This window comes from Herpailurus yagouaroundi, unplaced genomic scaffold (assembly GCF_014898765.1).
Source record: "Herpailurus yagouaroundi ecotype Mexico unplaced genomic scaffold, PumYag 166, whole genome shotgun sequence".
In the NCBI taxonomy this organism is placed as follows: Eukaryota; Metazoa; Chordata; class Mammalia; order Carnivora; family Felidae; genus Herpailurus; species Herpailurus yagouaroundi.
The window spans coordinates 35,744,637-35,764,311 of record NW_024412407.1 but is presented as its reverse complement, the minus strand read 5'-3'; the positions used below and the strand labels follow the sequence as shown (position 1 = coordinate 35,764,311).

At 36.0% G+C, this 19,675-nt stretch overlaps 1 protein-coding gene across 5 annotated transcripts in view; it reads right to left on the bottom strand.

Annotated features, from left to right (window-relative positions):
* The window catches only part of LRP6 (LDL receptor related protein 6), a 190,224-nt gene that overhangs the window by 20,435 nt on the left and 150,114 nt on the right, over positions 1 to 19,675 (bottom strand). For all 5 annotated transcript variants that reach the window (XR_005794568.1, XR_005794569.1, XM_040488900.1 and 2 more), the window contains 5 exons: positions 15,690 to 15,892; positions 13,576 to 13,787; positions 12,456 to 12,646; positions 4,917 to 5,126; positions 2,049 to 2,174 (listed from right to left, as the gene is read on the bottom strand). Coding sequence is in view for 3 of the 5 variants with exons in the window: in XM_040488900.1 (XP_040344834.1) it covers positions 2,049 to 2,174; positions 4,917 to 5,126; positions 12,456 to 12,646; positions 13,576 to 13,787; positions 15,690 to 15,892 (942 nt within the window). In the remaining 2 variants the exon portion in view is untranslated. The remainder of the gene's footprint in view (positions 1 to 2,048; positions 2,175 to 4,916; positions 5,127 to 12,455; positions 12,647 to 13,575; positions 13,788 to 15,689; positions 15,893 to 19,675) is intronic.

The following is a 19,675-nucleotide window of genomic DNA, read 5'->3' as shown; positions in this document are numbered from 1 at the left end:
CAGAAAAAATGAAAACAATTAAAATGTCACTCAACATGAGAAAAAACTGTGGCATATTATCCAGTGAAACACCACTCAGCAATAAGAAGAAAAAAACTACTGATACATTCCACTATATGGTTGAATCTCAAAAATAATCTCAAAATATTAACCAAGAGAATCAGACACAAAAAGAATACATACATCGTTATTCCTTACATAAAATGCAAGAACAGACAAATCTAAATTATGGGGATAAAAATCAGAATAGTGCTTACTTCTGGAAGAGAACCAGCTGGAAAAGGGCTCCAGGGTACTTTTCTTAATGACACACTGTATATCTTGAGTGTTGGTAACCCATTTGTTAAAATGCTTTATTAATGTAATACATGCATTTAAAAATTTTAATACATACATTGAAAATAATCACAAAATATGAAGAAAAAAATCAAAGTTCTTTTAAAAGACATTTTCTTTAAAGAAAAATTTCTTTAATGTTTATTTTTGAGAGAGAGAGAGGGAGACAGAGTGTGAGCAGGGGAGGGGCAAAGAGCGAGGGAGACACAGAATCCGAAGCAGGCTCCAGGCTCAGAGCTGTCAGCACAGAGCTTGAGGCGGGGCTTGAACCCATGAACCTTGAGGTCATGACCCGAGCCAAAGTTGGATGCTTAACCAACTGAGCCACCAAGGCGCCCCTAAAAGACATTTATTTTCTAAATGGATGATGGTATATGTGACTCAATTTTATCTATGTTATCATTACATAAAGGTAAGCATTTCTAAGATTTGCCTTACTAGAGTAATAATAATCTAGCACCTTGATATGGGAACATATCATTGCTCTTTTTTTTATTGTGGTAAAATATATGTAACAAAGTTTACTATTTTAACCATTTTAAAGTATGTGGTTCAATGACATTAAGTACATTCACATTATTGTGCAACACTTGTTATTCTGAGGGAAGATACTTCAAGAACCAGAGCTTAACTTTTACTGTGTACATATTTGATCTCCCCAACTAAACTGTATGCTCTATCTCAAAGATATTCAAATCTCCTGTAGTCCGAGCAGAGTGCCTCACAGGTGCTACTAAATACATGGTTATTTACTTATTTTTTAAAGTAAAGTTAGAAGAATAAAATATTTTTATAACGCCTTATCAACAACTTTTCTGAGTGTATAAACCAATCTTTGTTTACAGAAACATGTATTTAAGTAGTTGTTGTCATAGCAGAAAACACCATTAAAACTTTTTTTTCTACTTGAGCCAAATTTTGGCTACATTTTTACATGAGCTTATGGTCATAATGTTTAATAGCTGTATAAACTCAGTTATTTAACCTGATTTTCTGTCATTAGAAATTAGATTGCTTTCAGATTCCTGCCACTGTAGAGAAAGAACAGTCTTTTTCTTTCAGTTGAATTAATTTAGAATTATCTGCAAGAAGATTATTTCTGAATCAAGGGAATGAATATTACTATGGTATTTAATGTTACCACAATATGCTTTAACAAGGGAACGTACCAATTTGTTAATGCTCTCATGAACAACTGAACCAATTTCACTACAACATTATTGTAGTGATATCTTAAAAAAATTTTTTTGCTAGGTAAATAAGTAAAAACAATAGGGAACTACCAATAGATTTGAATAAAAGAATATTCTTTTCACTGGATACATTCCCAGCAATGATACCTAAACTTGGTAGAATCTAGAATTCAGTAGATGGAGATTATAAGAGGTAGAATTAATTCATTTCGTTACTCTCTGGGGTGAAAAAAGCTAGTTTATAATTAGGAAATACAGTCATTCACAAGATGAGTTCCCCTCCCCCCAAAAGGGCACTTCCTCTTTAGTCCCAAGATTAGGTTACACTTATTACCTGTCATGATGGATTCACTCTCCGAATAACCCAGAAGGCTAGGATGATGCAGATGAATGGAATACAAGTGACTAATCAAGTTAGGAGAAATTGTCAGCAATTTCACTGACAATTCACAGAATGCTAGACAGTTATGGAACATGTTAAGTGGCACTTGGCCTTGCACAAGAAAGTAACGTATTTACCTCCACATGATAGCTCATCCTGAAGCAGAACCAAGTGCATGGGGCAAGAGCACCTTGTAGTACCATCTCCTTTTACAAGACAAATATGTGAACAGCCACCATTATCCTGAGCACAAGGGTGCTGTCCTGAAAAAAAGAGAAAAGAAAAGAGAAAAAGGGAAAGGGAGGGAGGCAAGGAGGGAGGAAGGAGGAAAAGAGAGAAAGGAAAGTAAGGGAGGGAGGGAGGGAGGAAAGAAAGGAAGACAGTTCAGTCAAAATCTATTTATGAACTGCCAAGAAAACCAAATGTAAAATTACCTCGGATTTTAATTTCACTAGCAGTATAATTCCTCACTCTAATCCCTACAAAAAATTGCAAGAAAAGGAGAGCAATTTTAAAATGCAAAATACTTGTATTTAACCACTGTCTTTAAATATTTGTATCTAAAATAAAGTTGATTATTGAAACTAAAAACATTGTTAGGGAGAATGCAAAAACCTGGGTTTTTCTATTTAAAATATGAAAAGTCTTCTAAAGATTTTAACTCAGAAATTCTACCTTTATAAAAGATGATTTTACTTAAAAACTGTATTATTTTAATGAAATATAGAAATAATAAAATACAGAAAATTAGAGTTGTTATATTAAAGAAACTTAAGTTCACATGGATTGCAACCACTCAGAGACAATAAAAACTATTTGCTTGATCAACTGCAAAAGGTAACTTGCAATGTTACAAATGTTTAATTTCCTTATATTTAGGCTAAATTAAACTAATACAAAGTTAAGCAACTTTTCAAAGTCTGTCTCACAAGTTGTATTTAATAGAGTTGCTTTCAATTTTCTACTTAGCCTGTGTTAAAAGTAACTTGACATCTGTCATCAGAATACCAGCATCTAAAGTAGCCACCCATTTATCTTCTGCCTTCTCAATAACACATCACCCTGCTTTCGGTGTGTGTTGATGAGATTGAAAGTCAGCTATCTATAAATGCGAAGATGTGCATACTATATAGATGTCTCAAAAGAGACATCAGTCATACTGTGTACTAGAATGCACAACCTACATAGCACAAACTTTATTCCATGACACATTTGATAAAAATCTCACTCTCTTTAATGTTATTAGAAATTGGAAAAAAAAAAGGGGCGCCTGGGTGGCGCAGTCGGTTAAGCGTCCGACTTCAGCCAGGTCACGATCTCGCGGTCCGGGAGTTCGAGCCCCGCGTCGGGCTCTGGGCTGATGGCTCAGAGCCTGGAGCCTGTTTCCGATTCTGTGTCTCCCTCTCTCTCTGCCCCTCCCCCGTTCATGCTCTGTCTCTCTCTGTCCCAAAAATAAATAAACGTTGAAAAAAAAAAAATTAAAAAAAAAAAAGAAATTGGCAAAAAAAGGGTTTTCCAACTATAAAACCATATTTAAATGTTGATTATAAAAAAAAAACATTCCCCCTAAAATTCTGAAAATCTCCATTGAGATTTTCTGCAATAAAATAATCATTTGTCAACTGAATAAACAGCTTAGAAATTATTGCCTTTTTAATTTATTTAAAAAAATTTTTTTTAATGTTTATTTATTTTTGAGAGAGAGAGACAGAATGCAAGTGGGTTAGGGGCAGAGAGAGAGGGAGACACAGAATTTGAAGCAGTCTCCAGGCTCTGAGCTGTCAGCACAGAGCCTGACGCGGGGCTCAAACTCACAAGCTATGAGATCATGACCTGAGCCGAAGTCAGATGCTCAATTGACTGAGCCACCCAGGCGCCCCTATTGCCTTTTTAAAAAATGTTTATTTTTGAGAGAAAGCGTGAGTGGAGAAGGTGCAAAGAGACGGGGACAGAGGATCCAAAGTGGGCTCTGGCTAAGAGCAGAGAGCCCAATGCAGGGCTTGAACTCACAAACTGTGAGATCATGACCTGAGCCAAAGTTGGACACTCAGCCGACTGAGCCACCCAGGCACCACGAAATCATTGCCTTATTTCTATTAAGTGTTCAGCATTAAGTCACATGTCATAACTTAGAATGACAACAATTCTAATTCTCAAATACCCTGAACTTCTAAAGTTCAGGAACAGTGACAACATAATGAAGACCTGAACGAGCAAAGGTGCTCTCCTTCTGCTATTCTCCTCTCATACTCCAGTTTGATTTGAAAGCATTGTGCTGAGAAGTTAAGGAGTTTCAATAACTCTCTCTTTAATATTTCATTTAACATTAGCATTCCTGGTACAATCACATAAAACCCGGAGTAGTGATTGCTATGAGGGGTCTTTTGATACTAATAAGAAATTAGGGCAAGATGATAAGCCATATTAAAAAGTTTCCAGTAGGGTTAAAAAAAAAAAATTATGGGTACTTTTCTAAGCTGACAACTGAAAAATTTACGCAGAAGGAAAAAACAAACACTTGTTAATCACAGTCTTCTCTATTTCAAAAACTTTTGAAATAATTTTTAGTTGTTTTTGCTTCATAAGGTTATTTCAAGATAACTATATTCATCATTATATAATTTTTGTTTTAATTCAAACTATGGGGGCACAGGGAACAAAAGAAATATATACTTTATACCAGTATTCTTCAAGGGGCTGAAGGTGAGAAAGGAGGCATGCAAAGAGGAGTCTGCTGTATCTGGGGCAATTTTTGAAAATGAACAAAACCATTGTTTTCCCCACTCCTGTTTTATGGGGAAATGATGTTTAATTTGAAAAAGTTCCCAGATGAGTTTGATGTAAGGTTTTAAAAACACAGAGTTTAAAAATTGGCAAAATTAAAAGTGCACAAAAATCTGTCAAAAAAAAAAAGGTAAGAAGACACAGAAGAACATCTTAATTCCATCTTAATCTCTTACAACAAATATGAATCCTGCAATTAGCAGTATGTCATCAGCACTTACTATATTCCTGTAGGTTCAGCTCCTTTACTGCATGAATGTCACTAAGCTGGGCAATTCGAGCCTGGACTTTGGTTCTACCCTCTCGACCTGTCATGTCAATTTTTTCAATCATTTGCTGCTGCTTGTCAATCCAATATAGCCAGTTTTCAAACACAGTCAGTCCCACAGGCTGCAAGATATTGGAGTCTTCTAATACTATCCGGTTGGCACCTTGGAAAGGAGAACATTCAACAGCAATGATTCATGTGGGTCAAGTCATGCATTCAATAATTACTGATTGAATACCAGTTAGATTCTAAAAGTACTGAAAAGGAAAATATGGTTAAGTAAGCTCTTTACCACAAGAATTAAAAATCATTCTGAGAAGATATATATATCAGAAAACAGATTAGACACTTAAGTACAAACAAAAGCAAGTAAGTGCCCAACACACAGTAAATACTTTAGTTCATAGAAACATGGACAAAAACTTAAGAGTAGTTTTCAAACATTTTTAAAAAGCAAATTCTATTCTTCAAATTAAACTTTATGAAAAGCCTTAACATATAAAACAGATAAAAATGGTACTTCTCTGGATAAAGCAGAAAAAAACAAATCAAGAGCAACAAAACCCTGAAGAGCAGGATGCTTTTGATGGGGGCAAGGCATTCACAGAACAAAAAAGAATCCCTGGAAATTAAATATATGAAAGCTCAAAAAAAATCCAACAGGAGGGTTTGAAGATACATTGGAAAAACTCTCTCAGATAAAGAGATGGAAAATAAGAGAGAAAAATACTCACAACATCTGAGGAAAAATCAAGATTCAACATCTGAGTAAAAGTTCCAGAATGAGAAAACAAATCATTAAAGAAACAACATTAAAAAACAAAACAAAACAACAACAACAAAAAAAACCACCTTTCTAGAACTGAAGATGTAAGTTTCCAGGGGTGCCTGGGTGGCTCAGTCGGTTAAACATCCAACTTCAGATCAGGTCATGATCTCACAGTTCATGGGTTCGAGACCCGTGTCTGGCTCTGTGCTGACAGCTCACAGCCTGGAGCCTGAAGCCTGATTCGGATTCCATATCTCCCTCTTCCTCTGCCCCTCCCCTGCTAATGCTCTGTGTCTGTCTGTCTGTCTGTCTGTCTCTCTTTGAAAAATAAACATTAAAAACAAAAAAAAGATGTTAAGTTTCCAGATACAAAGGACTCACCTAGTAACGAGTTCAATGAAAAGAAAGAAACAGAAGAGGGAAGTCAGGGAGGGATCACACAAAGGCATATTATCATTAGATTCTAGAATATTTAGGAAAAAGAGAAGATGTTAAAAGTGTCTGGAGGGGAAAATAAAGGATCATATACAAATAGCTGGGAATCACAATGACATGAGATGGTTGAAGACAACAGAGTTCTGCCTTCAAAACGGGGAGATAAAAATAGTTATGAAACATGAATTCTATACATACCCAAATTATCAATCAAATGTGAGGGGAAAAAATTCAGACAAATAAATGAAAATTTTTAACCTCTTACGAACCCCTTTCAAGAAATAATAGAGGATGCGTTCTACCAAGAAAAAGAAATTAGCCAGAGACATGGAATCCAGTAAATAGGGTTCAGCACCAAGGAGAAAGGCAGGTGCATTCCCAGGATAACAGTGAAAGGAAGTTGGCCTAAAAAAGCAAGCAAATCCAGATTGGAGCAAGATGATAAAGAAATTCAAGAGGTATGCTTTCAATTAAAAAGAAAAAAGATGGATTGCTTGATCCATCTGTATGTACTGAAATAATATTTACATTAGACAAGATTAACTTCAGGGGGGAAAAAAGCTACAGAAGGCAACACGGTTAAAGGTAATATTTTCATAGCCATAAATAACAATTAAGTATGAACTTAAAAATTACGATATAACTATCCTGGGAGGATAGGAGGAGAGTTCATAGGAGTATTTTGGCCTTATATGGTTTAAGACAGCAAAATCTTCATCTTCTATATAATAAGTCAACTTGTGATGTCTAAAATTGAAAAATGGAGAAATAGCAGCTTTAAGCAAGTTATTTTAAAATAGATGCCTCAGAGTGGGAAGTGAGTATGTAGGAGAACAGTAGACTTATTTTCTGTTATAACTGAGTATAAGCATTTGATTTCCACAAATATTTACATGTATTACTTTGATGAGATTAAGTTAAAAATAAGAAGAATGAATTAAAAGGATTAGTTGTGCAAGGATGGTTTCAAGTGGACCACTGAGAAAAAAAAGAGCTGTCAACAGTGTCACTGTAGATGTCTATGATAAGGACCTGATCTACTTTGATGGCAGTGATAAAAGGGGAAGTAAAACACTGGAACCAACAATGAAGATACGCTTATTTATTCAACAAACTACGCATGTACTAAATGCAATCCAGTGTAAAAGGCTCTGTGGCAGGCTCAAAATATGAAGCAGAAAGAGATCCCAAGATAAAAGTGTATGATTATCTGTGAATATACAAACAAGGAAAAAATAAAACTACCAGTTTTACACTAACCTTTTTCAGAAAACAGAAAAAGAGGAAACATTTTATGAGGTCAACATAACCTTGATGGCAAAATGCCAAGTACACTATAAGAAAGGAAAATTATAGGGTAATCATTCTCATGAACACAGATACAAACCCTTAAACAAAACATTAGCAAATCAAATCCAGCAATATATAAAAAGGAAAATGTTATCATGCCGAGTTTGATTTATTCTAGAAAACTAGGAACAGAAGGAACTTTCTTAATCTGATAAAAATGTTATCTACAGAAAACCTTAAGAAACATAATACCTAATCATGAAGTATTGAATGCGTTCCTCTAAATCAAGAAAAACAAAACAAAACAAACACCCAAGGATTCTATTGTTCTATTCAACATTGTATTGGAGGTACCAGTCGGTGTTATAAGGTAACAAGGAAAAAGTACTGCAAAAGAAGAAATGAAACTTTCATTATTTGTAGACAAATGGTTCTATGACATACAAAATCATAAAGAAACCACAAATAAATGAATTTAACAAGGTCCCTGGGAATAAGCTCAATATAACGGGAATGGGAGAAAAAGAAACTATGTCTATATTCCAGCCATAATCAGAGATTAAAATATTAAAAATTTAGAATTACCACTAGCTCTACCACTAGCATTCAAAAGCTTCAAATACCAACGAACAACTCTAGTGAAGATGGGAAAGACCTCTAAGAAGAAAACTATAAAACACTGAGGGAAATTAAAGTTCTAAAAAAATGGATGGATATACCATGTTCATAGTTTGCTAGACTAATATAAAAATAATTCTCTCTAAATTGACCTATAAATTCAAAGCAAACCCAGTCAAAATTCCACTAGGTTTCTTTCATTCTTGGTGGAAACTCAGAGGTAGATTCTAGAATGTATATGGAAATGCAAAAAAAAAAAAAAAAAAAAAGCAAGAGCCATTGTGATGAAATACTAAGGACGAACATTGCCAAATAAATTTGTTTATAACATTATAATGAGTAAGACAATAAAATACCACATAAGACAAAGTAACCAAGAGAACATCAGAAACAAACTCACAGAAATACAGTCAACTTCATTTACAACAAAGGTGACATTAGAAAATAGTGGAGAAAGTATGGTCTTCTCTAAAACTGGTGTTAAATAGTAACATGAAAAAAAAAATTTTTAACCCCTAACTCACCCCATGCCCAAAAATAAATTGCCAATGGATCATAGATCTAACTAAGAAAGGTTAAACAAAAAAATTTTAGGGAGTGCCTGGGTGGCTCAGTTGGTTGAGCGTCCGACTTCGGCTCAGATCATGATCTCGCAGTTCGTGGGTTCGAGCCCCGCGTCGGGCTCTGTGCTGACAGCTCAGAGCCTGGAGCCTGTTTCAGATTCTGTATTTCCCTCTCTCTCTGCCCCTCCCCTGCTCATGTTCTGTCTCTGTCTCTCAACAATAAATAAAAGTTAAAAAAAAAATTTTTTTTTAATTTTTAGGAACAAAACCCATAAAATCCCTTTGTAACTTTGCAGTAGGCAAAGGTTTCTTAAACAGAACATAAAAAGTACTAATCATAAGGGGGAAAATTAGTAGACTGTACTGCACTAAAATTAAGAACTTTTTCATCTAAGAACACTATTGGAAGAGTGAAAAGGTAAATCACAAATTGGAAGATTTATGCAACACATACCCTCCTCTATAGAGAAAAGTATAAAGATGTACTAAAAATTATCAAATAAGACCTAAACAAATGGAGGGATCCATCACAGTCATGGATGAAAAGACTGAATTTCTTTAATATGCCAATTCTCCTCCAATATATATGTAACTTGATAATGGATTAATAGCCTGAATAAAGAGTTTTTAAAAATCAGTGATAGAAAAAATATCAATAAATAGCAATTCACAGAAGAAAAAAAATGAATGACCAATAAATTACTATCAAACAGGGAAACGCGAATTTTGTTACTGAGATATACTTTTAAACTACTGCAATACTAAAAATTTAGAAGTCTAACAATACCAAATACTAGAGGGACAACTCACACACTTCTGGTGGGTATCTTAAATTGATATAATCATGTTGAAGAACAATCTGGATATATCTATTCAAGGTGAATATATACATAGCACATTAAGTAGCAATTCTACTACTAGGTTCAGGCCATTAGAGAAATGTTCAAATATGTGCACAAGAATATTCACTACAACATTGCTTTTAATGCCAAGAAACTGGAAATAGCAGTTGAGGCAGCAGAATAGAGAAATTATAGAATGATTCATGTAATGAAATACTATTTAGCTTGAAAACAAATGACAGAGTTTTGGATCAGCAGGGATCATCTCAAAACCACGATGTATCTGGAAAAAAGCAAGTTACAAAAGAATACACGATACTATTTATATTAAAAAGTGAAACAAAAGTTCAAATATATGTGTAATGTGTATGCATGGCAAAAGACACACACACACACACACACACATACACACACACAGCAACATATGCATGACAAAGAAAAACATCAAAAGTTACCTTAAGGAAAAGAGGGAGGAGAATAGAATTGGGGATGGATATGTAAGGGCTTCAAAACTCTCTCTGAAGTATTGTCTCAAGGACAAGAAATAGTTCAAAAGCAAAAATGGCCCAAAAAACTAAGATTTAACAAAGTTGGATGATAGGAACTCATACTTTCTGTATGCTGGAACCATTTCATAATTAAGGGTAGGGGGAAAAAAAGGCATTTAAAAAATGGAAGTTAAATTAATAATGATAGTGTTTTTGGATTTTTTCTTTTCTAAACTGTCTTTAATGGACATGTGTTAATTTCATAACAAAAAAAACATGATAAATGTAGAGAAAAGGAAAGAAGGCTAATAAAACTAGTAAGAGTTAAAACACTGACATAAATAACTATTATTCAAATTAGAGGTGACATAAAAGATATAGGTGAATAGATGAGGGAAAGAATATTCCATGTGAGGTATGTGTATACATATGGATAAATGTGTGCATGACTGGAATCAGAAAAGGCATAATGGAAGGAGGCATTTGAACCTGAAAAGAGAGTATTTTCTAGTTTAAGAAAGTTATAAATGTATTCAAACATATAAAATTCAAGTGATACAGAAATACTCTCAACATATTAGTATGCTAGCCTTCCAGACCTTCCTCAAGGTATATCTGCTTGCCTATTCCTTGAAGAAAATACAAACATACCCATGTGTTTCTTAATAGTATACCTACCTATTTGTATGTGTGTATAGGTACACATGGGTATACACAGTTTAAGTATTTTTAAAGAGCAATCTGCCATCAAATATAGTGTGGGCATGTACATACATATATAAAATTAATTTACCCTTAAACAAAAACATTGTCATGCAACTTAATTTCTAAAAATTATCCTTTGGGGCAGCTGGGTGGCTCAGTCAATTAAGCTTCTGATTCTTGATTACAGCTCAGGTCATGATGTCATGGTTATGGGACTGAGTCCCACATCAGGTTCTACACTGGGCATGGAACCTGCTTAGAATTCTCATTCTCCCTCTCCCTTTGTTCCTCCCCCGGTTCTCCCATGTACACGCACATATTCTCTCAAAAAAGAAAAAAGAAAATAAAAAATTATCCTTCTATGTCAGTGCACACAGATCTACCTCATTTCTTTTGGAATGACTGTTATATTGATATATCAGAATGTATTTCTCTGTGACACATTATTATAAATAATGCTGAGCAGGTACCCTTGTACAAATGGGTCATTATTTCTGTAAAGAAAAAACTATCTAAAAGGGAAATTCAATGGTGCCTGGGTGGCTCAGTCGGTTGAGCATCTGACTTCAGTTCAAGTCATGATCTCATGGGTTTGTGGGGTCAAGCCCCACATCGGGCTCTGGGCTGACAGCTCAGAGCCAGGAGCCTGCTTCAGATTGTGTCTCCCTCTCTCTCTGTCCCTCCCCTGCTCACGTGCACACGCTCTCTCTCAAAAATGAATAATCATTAAAAAAAAGGAAAGGGAAATGCATTGGCAAACTGCCCTCCAGAAAGGTCTTACCAATTCCACTTATACCGAAGTGCACGAGAGCATGCCATTCTCTACCATTCTGGCAAACATTGGGTATAATAAACCTTAACATATTTTTGCCACTCTGATAGATATAAATAGTTTATTATTTTAATTTCATTTACTTGATCAGTAGTGAGGGCACACAGAATATTTGGACATCAGAAACTGGGGGGGCGGGTAGGTGAAGTAACTATGATTGCATACAGAGGTTTGAAGACAAATGAACACCAGCAAGTGATTTAATTTGGTTAAAGTACCATGAGTTAAGATCATTTGAGGTTGACGATGGCTTTGTGAAAGGCAAATGCCAACTTAAGTATACAACTAGTGTTCTTTCTTCAGGTTATGAGATTATCCTGAAGATTTTTTTTTAGTAGCAGTGACATGATCAGATACCATGCTTCAGAAAAGTAGTTTGGGAAAAATGCATAAACTTTCTGGGGGGTGGGAGGGAATCAGCAGGGAGGAGATTTCACTGGCTACAACTCAGGCCAGAGTTCAGATAAGAACATAAACTAGAGCACAAGAATTAGGAATGAAGAAGTGATGCATCAGAAATGTATTATTTATAGAGGCCAAATCAAGAAAACGGGGAAAGTATTATATAATAGAGGGATCAATCACGTACATGGTTGAAGAAAAAGTGCTTCCCAACCAACCTGATACTAACCACCTACCCTTTAGAAAGAAGGGGTGCCAGGGTGGCTCAGTCGGTTAAGCGTCTGACTTTGGTCAGTTCAAGCCCCACGTTGGGCTCTGTGCCGACAGTTCAGAGCCTGGAGCCTGCTTCAGATTCTGTGTCTCCCTCTCTCTCTACCCCTCCCCCACTCATACTCGCTTGTGCTCTCTCAAAAAATGAATATTAAAAAAAAAATTAGAACTGTAAACAAATGTCCACAAAAATAATAAAATGGAAGAAAAATATAAATCCTATTAATGAATCATCTCAGTAACTGAAATTAAAATAAGGAATTACATTTCTTGGGTACCTGAGAGATCACTGCTTTCGATTCGACGGAGATCAGAATCTGCCCAAAAGAGTTTTCCCAATCTGCTATCAAGGGCTAATGCAATTGGTTTACTCAGGCCACTGAAAAAGAGGACCTCCCGTTCTGTTCCATCCAAAGCAGCCCGTTCAATTTTGGGAGACCTTTCCTGAAGATTGGTAAAATACATATACCTGAAGAGAAAGGAGGAAACAGTAAGTTTATCAAAGTAAGAAACCATACAAAATGAGACTATCCTTAAAGATATAAGGAGAATATTTTAAAATCTTATTTTTAAATGTTGTAGAATGTGTTATTTTTAAGGCCATGGGATACTTTTATTATTTTTGATAACAGTAACACAGAGTATACAGAACTTCTTGGAGAGATAATTTTCATGAATTAATAAAATGAAATGATAGACACAGGCACACCTATACTTTTGGAATATTACAATACAGAAATAAAAGAACAGTGATCAGAGAGACCTGGACTCAAAATTTTAAATTCCTTCTCCAATTAGTCTATTTCATAACTAAAAATAAGTCATATATGAGTTATTTCTTATATTTAAATTCTAAAGTTCATCTCTTTCCAGTAACTCTTTTGAAGTAAGCTACTTCCCCTGCTGAATTCCTTATCATTCATTCAGATGCAAAAAAGTACTATTTTACCAAATGTAACACTCTGTATTGAATGACAGAAAACATTAGTTCTTGTCATAAAGGAACCTAAAGTCTAGGAGAAAATATAACACCAAAAACACAACTAAGTCTGAGGTAGAGGTCTAAGCATAACTAGAGAGGCAGAGATACAGAGTGCTGGGTATTTGAGAAAGGGGAAAACCACGCCAGGCTGGGGTGGGCTAGCTCAAGGAAAACTTCACTGCAGTTCAGTCTTGGAGGTATGGGCAGAAATTAGAACTAAAGCAATAGTGACAAAGGAAAGAAATTCTAGGCAGGGAAAGCAAAAATACAAGAAAACGCAGGGGCAGGTAGATAGAGCATATCAAGTTTTTTCACTGAAGCACAGTATATTAAAGGTAAATAACTAATGAGCTGAAAAGGAAGGCTGATGAGAATCTCACATGCCAAGATATCTGAAAGCAACTTGAGTAGCATACCCTTTCTCCGGGTTTACCACAATGGCTCGAGGTCGGTCTTGCTCGCCTTTTAATACCACTCCAATTGATCTCCCATCTAATCTTGTTACGTTAATGACATTGGTGGCCTCACAAGTCCAGTAAATGTAGCGGCTATAAATATCAATGCTGAGGTCATAGGGTTGTATTTCCAGGTTCTGATTTGGAACTGAGCTCACAACCACAGTAAAACCCTAGGGAAAGAAAAAGACGTACACACAGAAAATTAGACTCCAAGCCAGAGAGCCCTGAAGTGATCGCTCACAAAGCTTACACTTACATGGTACAAACCTGAGAAGGAACTCTCAAGTCTCACCAGACATTTCTTACTAACACATTTTTTTTTATGGGTAACGTGCTTCTTTTTTATCAGGCATTTTAAATGTTCCCTTTGGCTATTATGACATGTAGCAGAGGAGTGAGCTGAGGCCATATTAGTTGCTCTAGGAACCCGACAGTGCATTGATTCGAGTGGGAAGGTGGCAAGAGTCTCCTGTAAAGTGGCTATAGCTGCAGCTAGAAACATCCCTACAAGTCCTCCAAAGCAGCGGTTCTCAACCAGGGGCATTTGGCACTATGGGGAGACAATTTCTGATTGCCACATCTATACAAGTACAACTAGCATCTAGTGGGTGGAGGTCAGGGATGCTGTTAAACAGCTTACAATATACAGGTCATACCTCCACAACAAAGAATTATATAGCCTAAAAATGTCAATAGTGCTGAAGGTGTGAACCCCTTACAGAGACAACAGCAATGAGGGCTAGAAACCACATCGACCAGTCATGTCCTTCTCCAATCCTCAAACCACCAAAAAAAAAAAAAAAAAAAAAAAAGGTTTTTAACAAAGCAAAGCAATAGGGAGGTTCTGTTCTAATGTTCTATATGAATAAATTATATTTCATTTACTTGGCAACGCTGAGATAATATATTCCTTAAGGAGGCTACCTCATTTATCTGCTGTGTCCTTGACTGTATAATAACAGCTGTAATTTCCATTATTTATCAGTCTGTTAGTCCTGGTCTATATAGTGTAAGGTGCATCTGTAATATACCACTATTGCTAGACCTCTCAATGATCCCTCAACAGCCCCTAAATACATGATCACCTCACCCTTAGTGACATACCAAAACTTAATCCAATCTCCCTAAATTCTAATATATTCAAAATTCAACATCACTGCTATAAGGAAGACAAATGATTATTCATAGTAATTCCCAGTCTAAAACTGCTTGGCCACAGAAAGAAAGTATAGTAGTATGGATAACTGTGATATAAACCATGACTGGTATGTAAGCATAGATAAGATATTGATAATATTTTTATTCCCTCCCCTCCTTAGTCACCAAATAATAGCCCCCCCATCATTAAGTTAGTGATAACATATCCTTAGGTGTTTTTAATTTTACCAAGACTGTGTTATATGTTTCTTATCCTCTAAACCTTTTAAAAATAATTAATAATAACAGAACTGTTATTTACTGAGTCTATACATACTATATAACAGATAATGGGCTATGTGCTTTACATTGTTTTCAGCTAAAAAGTTCCTAAGAATCTTAGTGAGTGACACAGATAGATCAAAACCAAGCTCTATTTAATTTCAAAGCTTCTAACACTCCATATAAATGAAACCATAATGGAAAAAACTAAACAAACAGATATGAGTGGCAGTAACAAAGTCATTACCAATATACAAACTAAGTTTTCCATTACTTATACAATTTTTTTTGTATTTTTGTATAATTTTTTTGTATTTTGTATACAAAATTTGTATTTTTTGTATTTTGTATACAAAATTTTTTGTATTTTGTATAATTTGTATAATTTTGTATACCTTATACAATTTTTATTCCAACAGCATTATCAAACAATTAGGATCTTTGATAATGATCAAAGATCATTAGGAGGAAAAAAAGCTGCTAGGTCCAGAATTTCACATTCTTCTCTCTCTCTCTCTCTCTCTCTCTCTCTGCGCATGTGTGCACGCACACACACATACACGCACGCACACACTCAAGAATTAAGTAAAAGAGGATGGTTAGTCCAACTACATAGCAAAAAAAAACAGAATTTGAACCGAGCCCTGAATTACCTGGCTGCCATCTTCTTGTGCTTTTCGGATCATGTTTTGTCGTGAGTCAATCCAATAGAGTTGCTTGTCCAGTGGGTCATAGTCAATGGCCCGGACATTCCGAAGGCTGTGGATGGGAAGGATGATGTCAGGGCTCTGCTGTTCATCAATTACCATGCGGTTGATGGCACTCTTTTGACTGAAGAGTAGGAAAGTAGTTGGAGCTTAAAGAAAGAAAAGAGCAAATTTTAAACACAATTACTCTAAATCTTGTATCACTCAAAGATCTAATCAACCTGTTGTCTACATTTCATGCAAAACAGACACAGATGTTGAAGAGGTAAGACTGAGGACAAAACCCTCTGGAATGTCCCTAGAAACTCTCCTCAAGGTGACACTAATGAGCACTATGCTATCAAACCAGTTATGAATTTACCCAATGACATAGGGTATTATGTCATAACCCTAGCCTATTTTGTTCCAATTTGTCCACAGTGTCATAAAAGGAGACTTGATTTCAATAAAGTATTTGATAAAGATATCAAAATTCTCCTTGTGTGCCAAGTGAATAATCCTACTCTTCCATAAGCTATTCTGCGGGTGGCAGGAAACCTGGGTTTCCATAGGTCAAAGTAGAAAGTCCAAGAAAGGTTTTAATATCAGCTCTCTCATTATCTACTCACTTGATCATAACTAAGTCACTGAACCTCTCTGGGTCAAAGTTTGCTCAACTCTAAAATAAGGTTACAGCTATTTTGTCCTGCTCATTGAGTTCCTATAAGAATTTTACAACATATATGAAGATACTTCAAGAATTAAGGGTGCTGGGTGACTCAGTTGGTTAAGCCTCCTACTCTTGATTTTGGCTCAGGTCATGATTTCACAGTTCGTGAGTTTGAGTCCTGCATCGGGCTCTGCACTGTGAGTGTGGAGCCCGCTTGGGATTCTCTCAGGGCGCCTGGGTGGCTCGGTTGGTTGAGCGTCTGGCTTAGGCTCAGGTCATGATCTCAGTTCCCGGGTTCAAGCCCTACATCAGGCTCTGTGCTGACAGCTCAGAGCCTGGAGCCTGACTTTGGATTCTGTGTGTCTCCCTCTCTCTCTGACCTTCCCCCACATTCGCTCTGGCTCTCTCAAAAACAAACAAACGTTAAAAGAAATGTAAGGGGGGGGGGGGCGCCTGGGTGGCTCAGTCGTGTCTCCCTCTCTCCTTGCCTCTTCCCTGTTCATGCTCTCTCTCTCTCAAAAATAAACATTAAAACAAAATAATAAAAATAAATTTAAAAAATAAACATTAAAAAATGTAATAATGCATTATTGTCAATTATACCTCAATAAAAAAGTGTAAAGTATTATATAAATGTAAAGTAAAAATAACTACTGTTAATTATATCAGTAGTAGCAGTAATAAAGTTAGTATTAATAGAAGTTAAATCCTCATGGATTGCAGTTACAGGTTTTATTTTGCATTGTGTGGATGATAACTGCAAGGAAAGCCAGTAAAAATGTCTCTCTGTCTCTCTTGCTCTCTCACACACACATGCACACACAGAACTAGTAATAACAAATGCTTTATACTCATTATCTCTATCTTCACAAAAAACTTTGTATTTATATTTTTACCAAAAAAATATATTAATCTGATATTAAGTTGATGTCCTAAATTTATGAAATGGGGAAATGCAACAGAGACTAACCCTCGGGACTAAGACACTGATTACTATGCAGGAAAACATCTAGAAAACAACAGCATTTGGGGTGCCTGGGTGGCTCAATTGGTTAAGTGTCCAATTCTTGATATCAGCATAACGGCTCAGGTCATGATCTCATGGTTGAGATCAAGCTCCACTTGGGATTCTCTCTCTCCCGCTCTCTCTGCCCCTCCCCTGCATATTCTCTCACTTACCAAAAAAAAAAAAAAAAAGAAAAGAAAAGAAACAGCATTTCACAGTGCTACCAACAACTTCAAAGTCTACTAAGTATTTTGAAAATCTTCATTAAACCATATATAAAAATTCCACAATTATACTCCAGTCTCTTGGTATTCAGTCATCACCTAAATCCAGTAGAATTTTGTGCTTTTTGTGGACATAAACATAAATGGCCGATCCAGAAGTCCTTGCTTAAGAGGACCTAAGCCCCATTCTTCACGATTCCATCATGTGTGGTTCCCTGGTTTACTTTACATTTATACCCAAATGTACATTGGCTTAATTTGAGTTTCCCAAAGAAACTCATTGGTACTCATAAAGAAACCTGGTATTTACAACACTGAAATTCTTTTTTTTTTTTTTTAATGAAACATAGTTGACACACAATGCTACATTCACAACACTGAAATTCTGCTTTGTGTAAATTCTTCACCAGCTAGAAGCCCATACCTAGCTTGGAAGATTTAGAAAGTCTCCCACTGGAACCCTCCATTATCTGGAGTCAACTCCATCACATACTGACTTAACAACTTTTAGCAATTTTAGTAGAACACATACACTAGGTAGTAAAAATATATGTCACAACAAGGTAGCTTTTTTTTTTTTTTAAGAATTATTTTTTGGCAGTACTGCTTTCTTGTAACTGAAGAAAAAAGGGGTGGGAGGGGGGCTCTAAACTCTTAAGTTTCTGACAGAATAATCACCACTTATACTAAGACATACAATGAAGCTTAGACTCCAGAGTTTTAGCTGCCAACTTTTCCTGCCTGGGAAACAATTAATCAAGTATATATTTGGCCCCTACCATGTTTTACTGGGCTCTTGCTTTTTTTTTGAGTCAAGTTTTAACCTTCAATTCGATTCTACAATTAGGTGTTTTAGAAACGTAGATTAAGACAAAGTCAAATATGGCTTCAAATAAATGCTTGTTTTGAAAAGTCTACATATGACATTAATGGAAGCTGATGTTGTCACTTATTTCAAGGAAGACTTGATTCTGTCATTCAGTGCTTAAAGTGATAAAGAATATGCAATTTTGTAAGCCCAAATCCAACCTAATTTATGTAACCTCTAACTCCCTCATCTCCTGCAGAATGGTACTTTAAGAAATTGTCATACAGACTGTCTGAGCTTTACATTGTCACAATGAAGACAGATGAGATGTTAAGTAGGAGGGAGGTTTTCAGCTCCTTTTGAAGGCACAATTGTTCACCTGCAGCTTAAAGGAAGGCCATGCTCTTGTGGAAGAACTTCAAAAACTACAAGGCCAACAAGCCCATCACCTCTGACTGTGCCACTTGTGCCCTGTGCCAAGGGCATGAGTAGGGACCAAAGTCCAGTCCACACTTCATTAGCCAAGCCACGCACCTGTGTGGCTGCAAATGCTGAAAGGAAACCATTTTTTCCTGATTTGCACAAAGATGCCATAGAGACCAACCACCTCAGTACTGAACAAGGGATTACACAATTTGGCTTCTTGTTTCCTCCCTGACTTGATCTCTTTATTCACTCTAATCCAGTGACACTGGCCCCTTCGGTGTTCCTCTAACATGCCAGACATGCTTCTTCCTAAGACCTCTGCATTTGCTGTCTCTTTTGCTTAATAGATCTTCTCCCAGATATCCACATAACTCATTTCCTCACCTCCTTCAGTTCTTGACATAATGTCACCTTATCAGTAAGGAATTCTCTGATCAGTGTATTTAACATTGCAATTCTCCTCCTCACCGTTTCTTGCTCTTAATATTTCTCCAAAACATTTATCTCCATCTAACCCATGATACAGTTTACTTACTTGGTTCACTATCTGTCCCACTGGAATATAATCTCCATGGGGGCAGAGACTGATGTCTATTTCATTCACTGCTACATTTTCCACTGGCTCAAATAATGCCCAGTATGTAGCAGACATTCAATATATATTCATTGGAAGAATAAATGAATAAACACATGAAGAAACAAGCATTAGATCACAATAACTAAGGGGCAGCCCCGTAGCCACAATTTTGAAAGAGAATAAAATTATTTCAGATTAATTGGGAAGGAAAACAAACAAATGTTTATTTAGGACGTCCAACA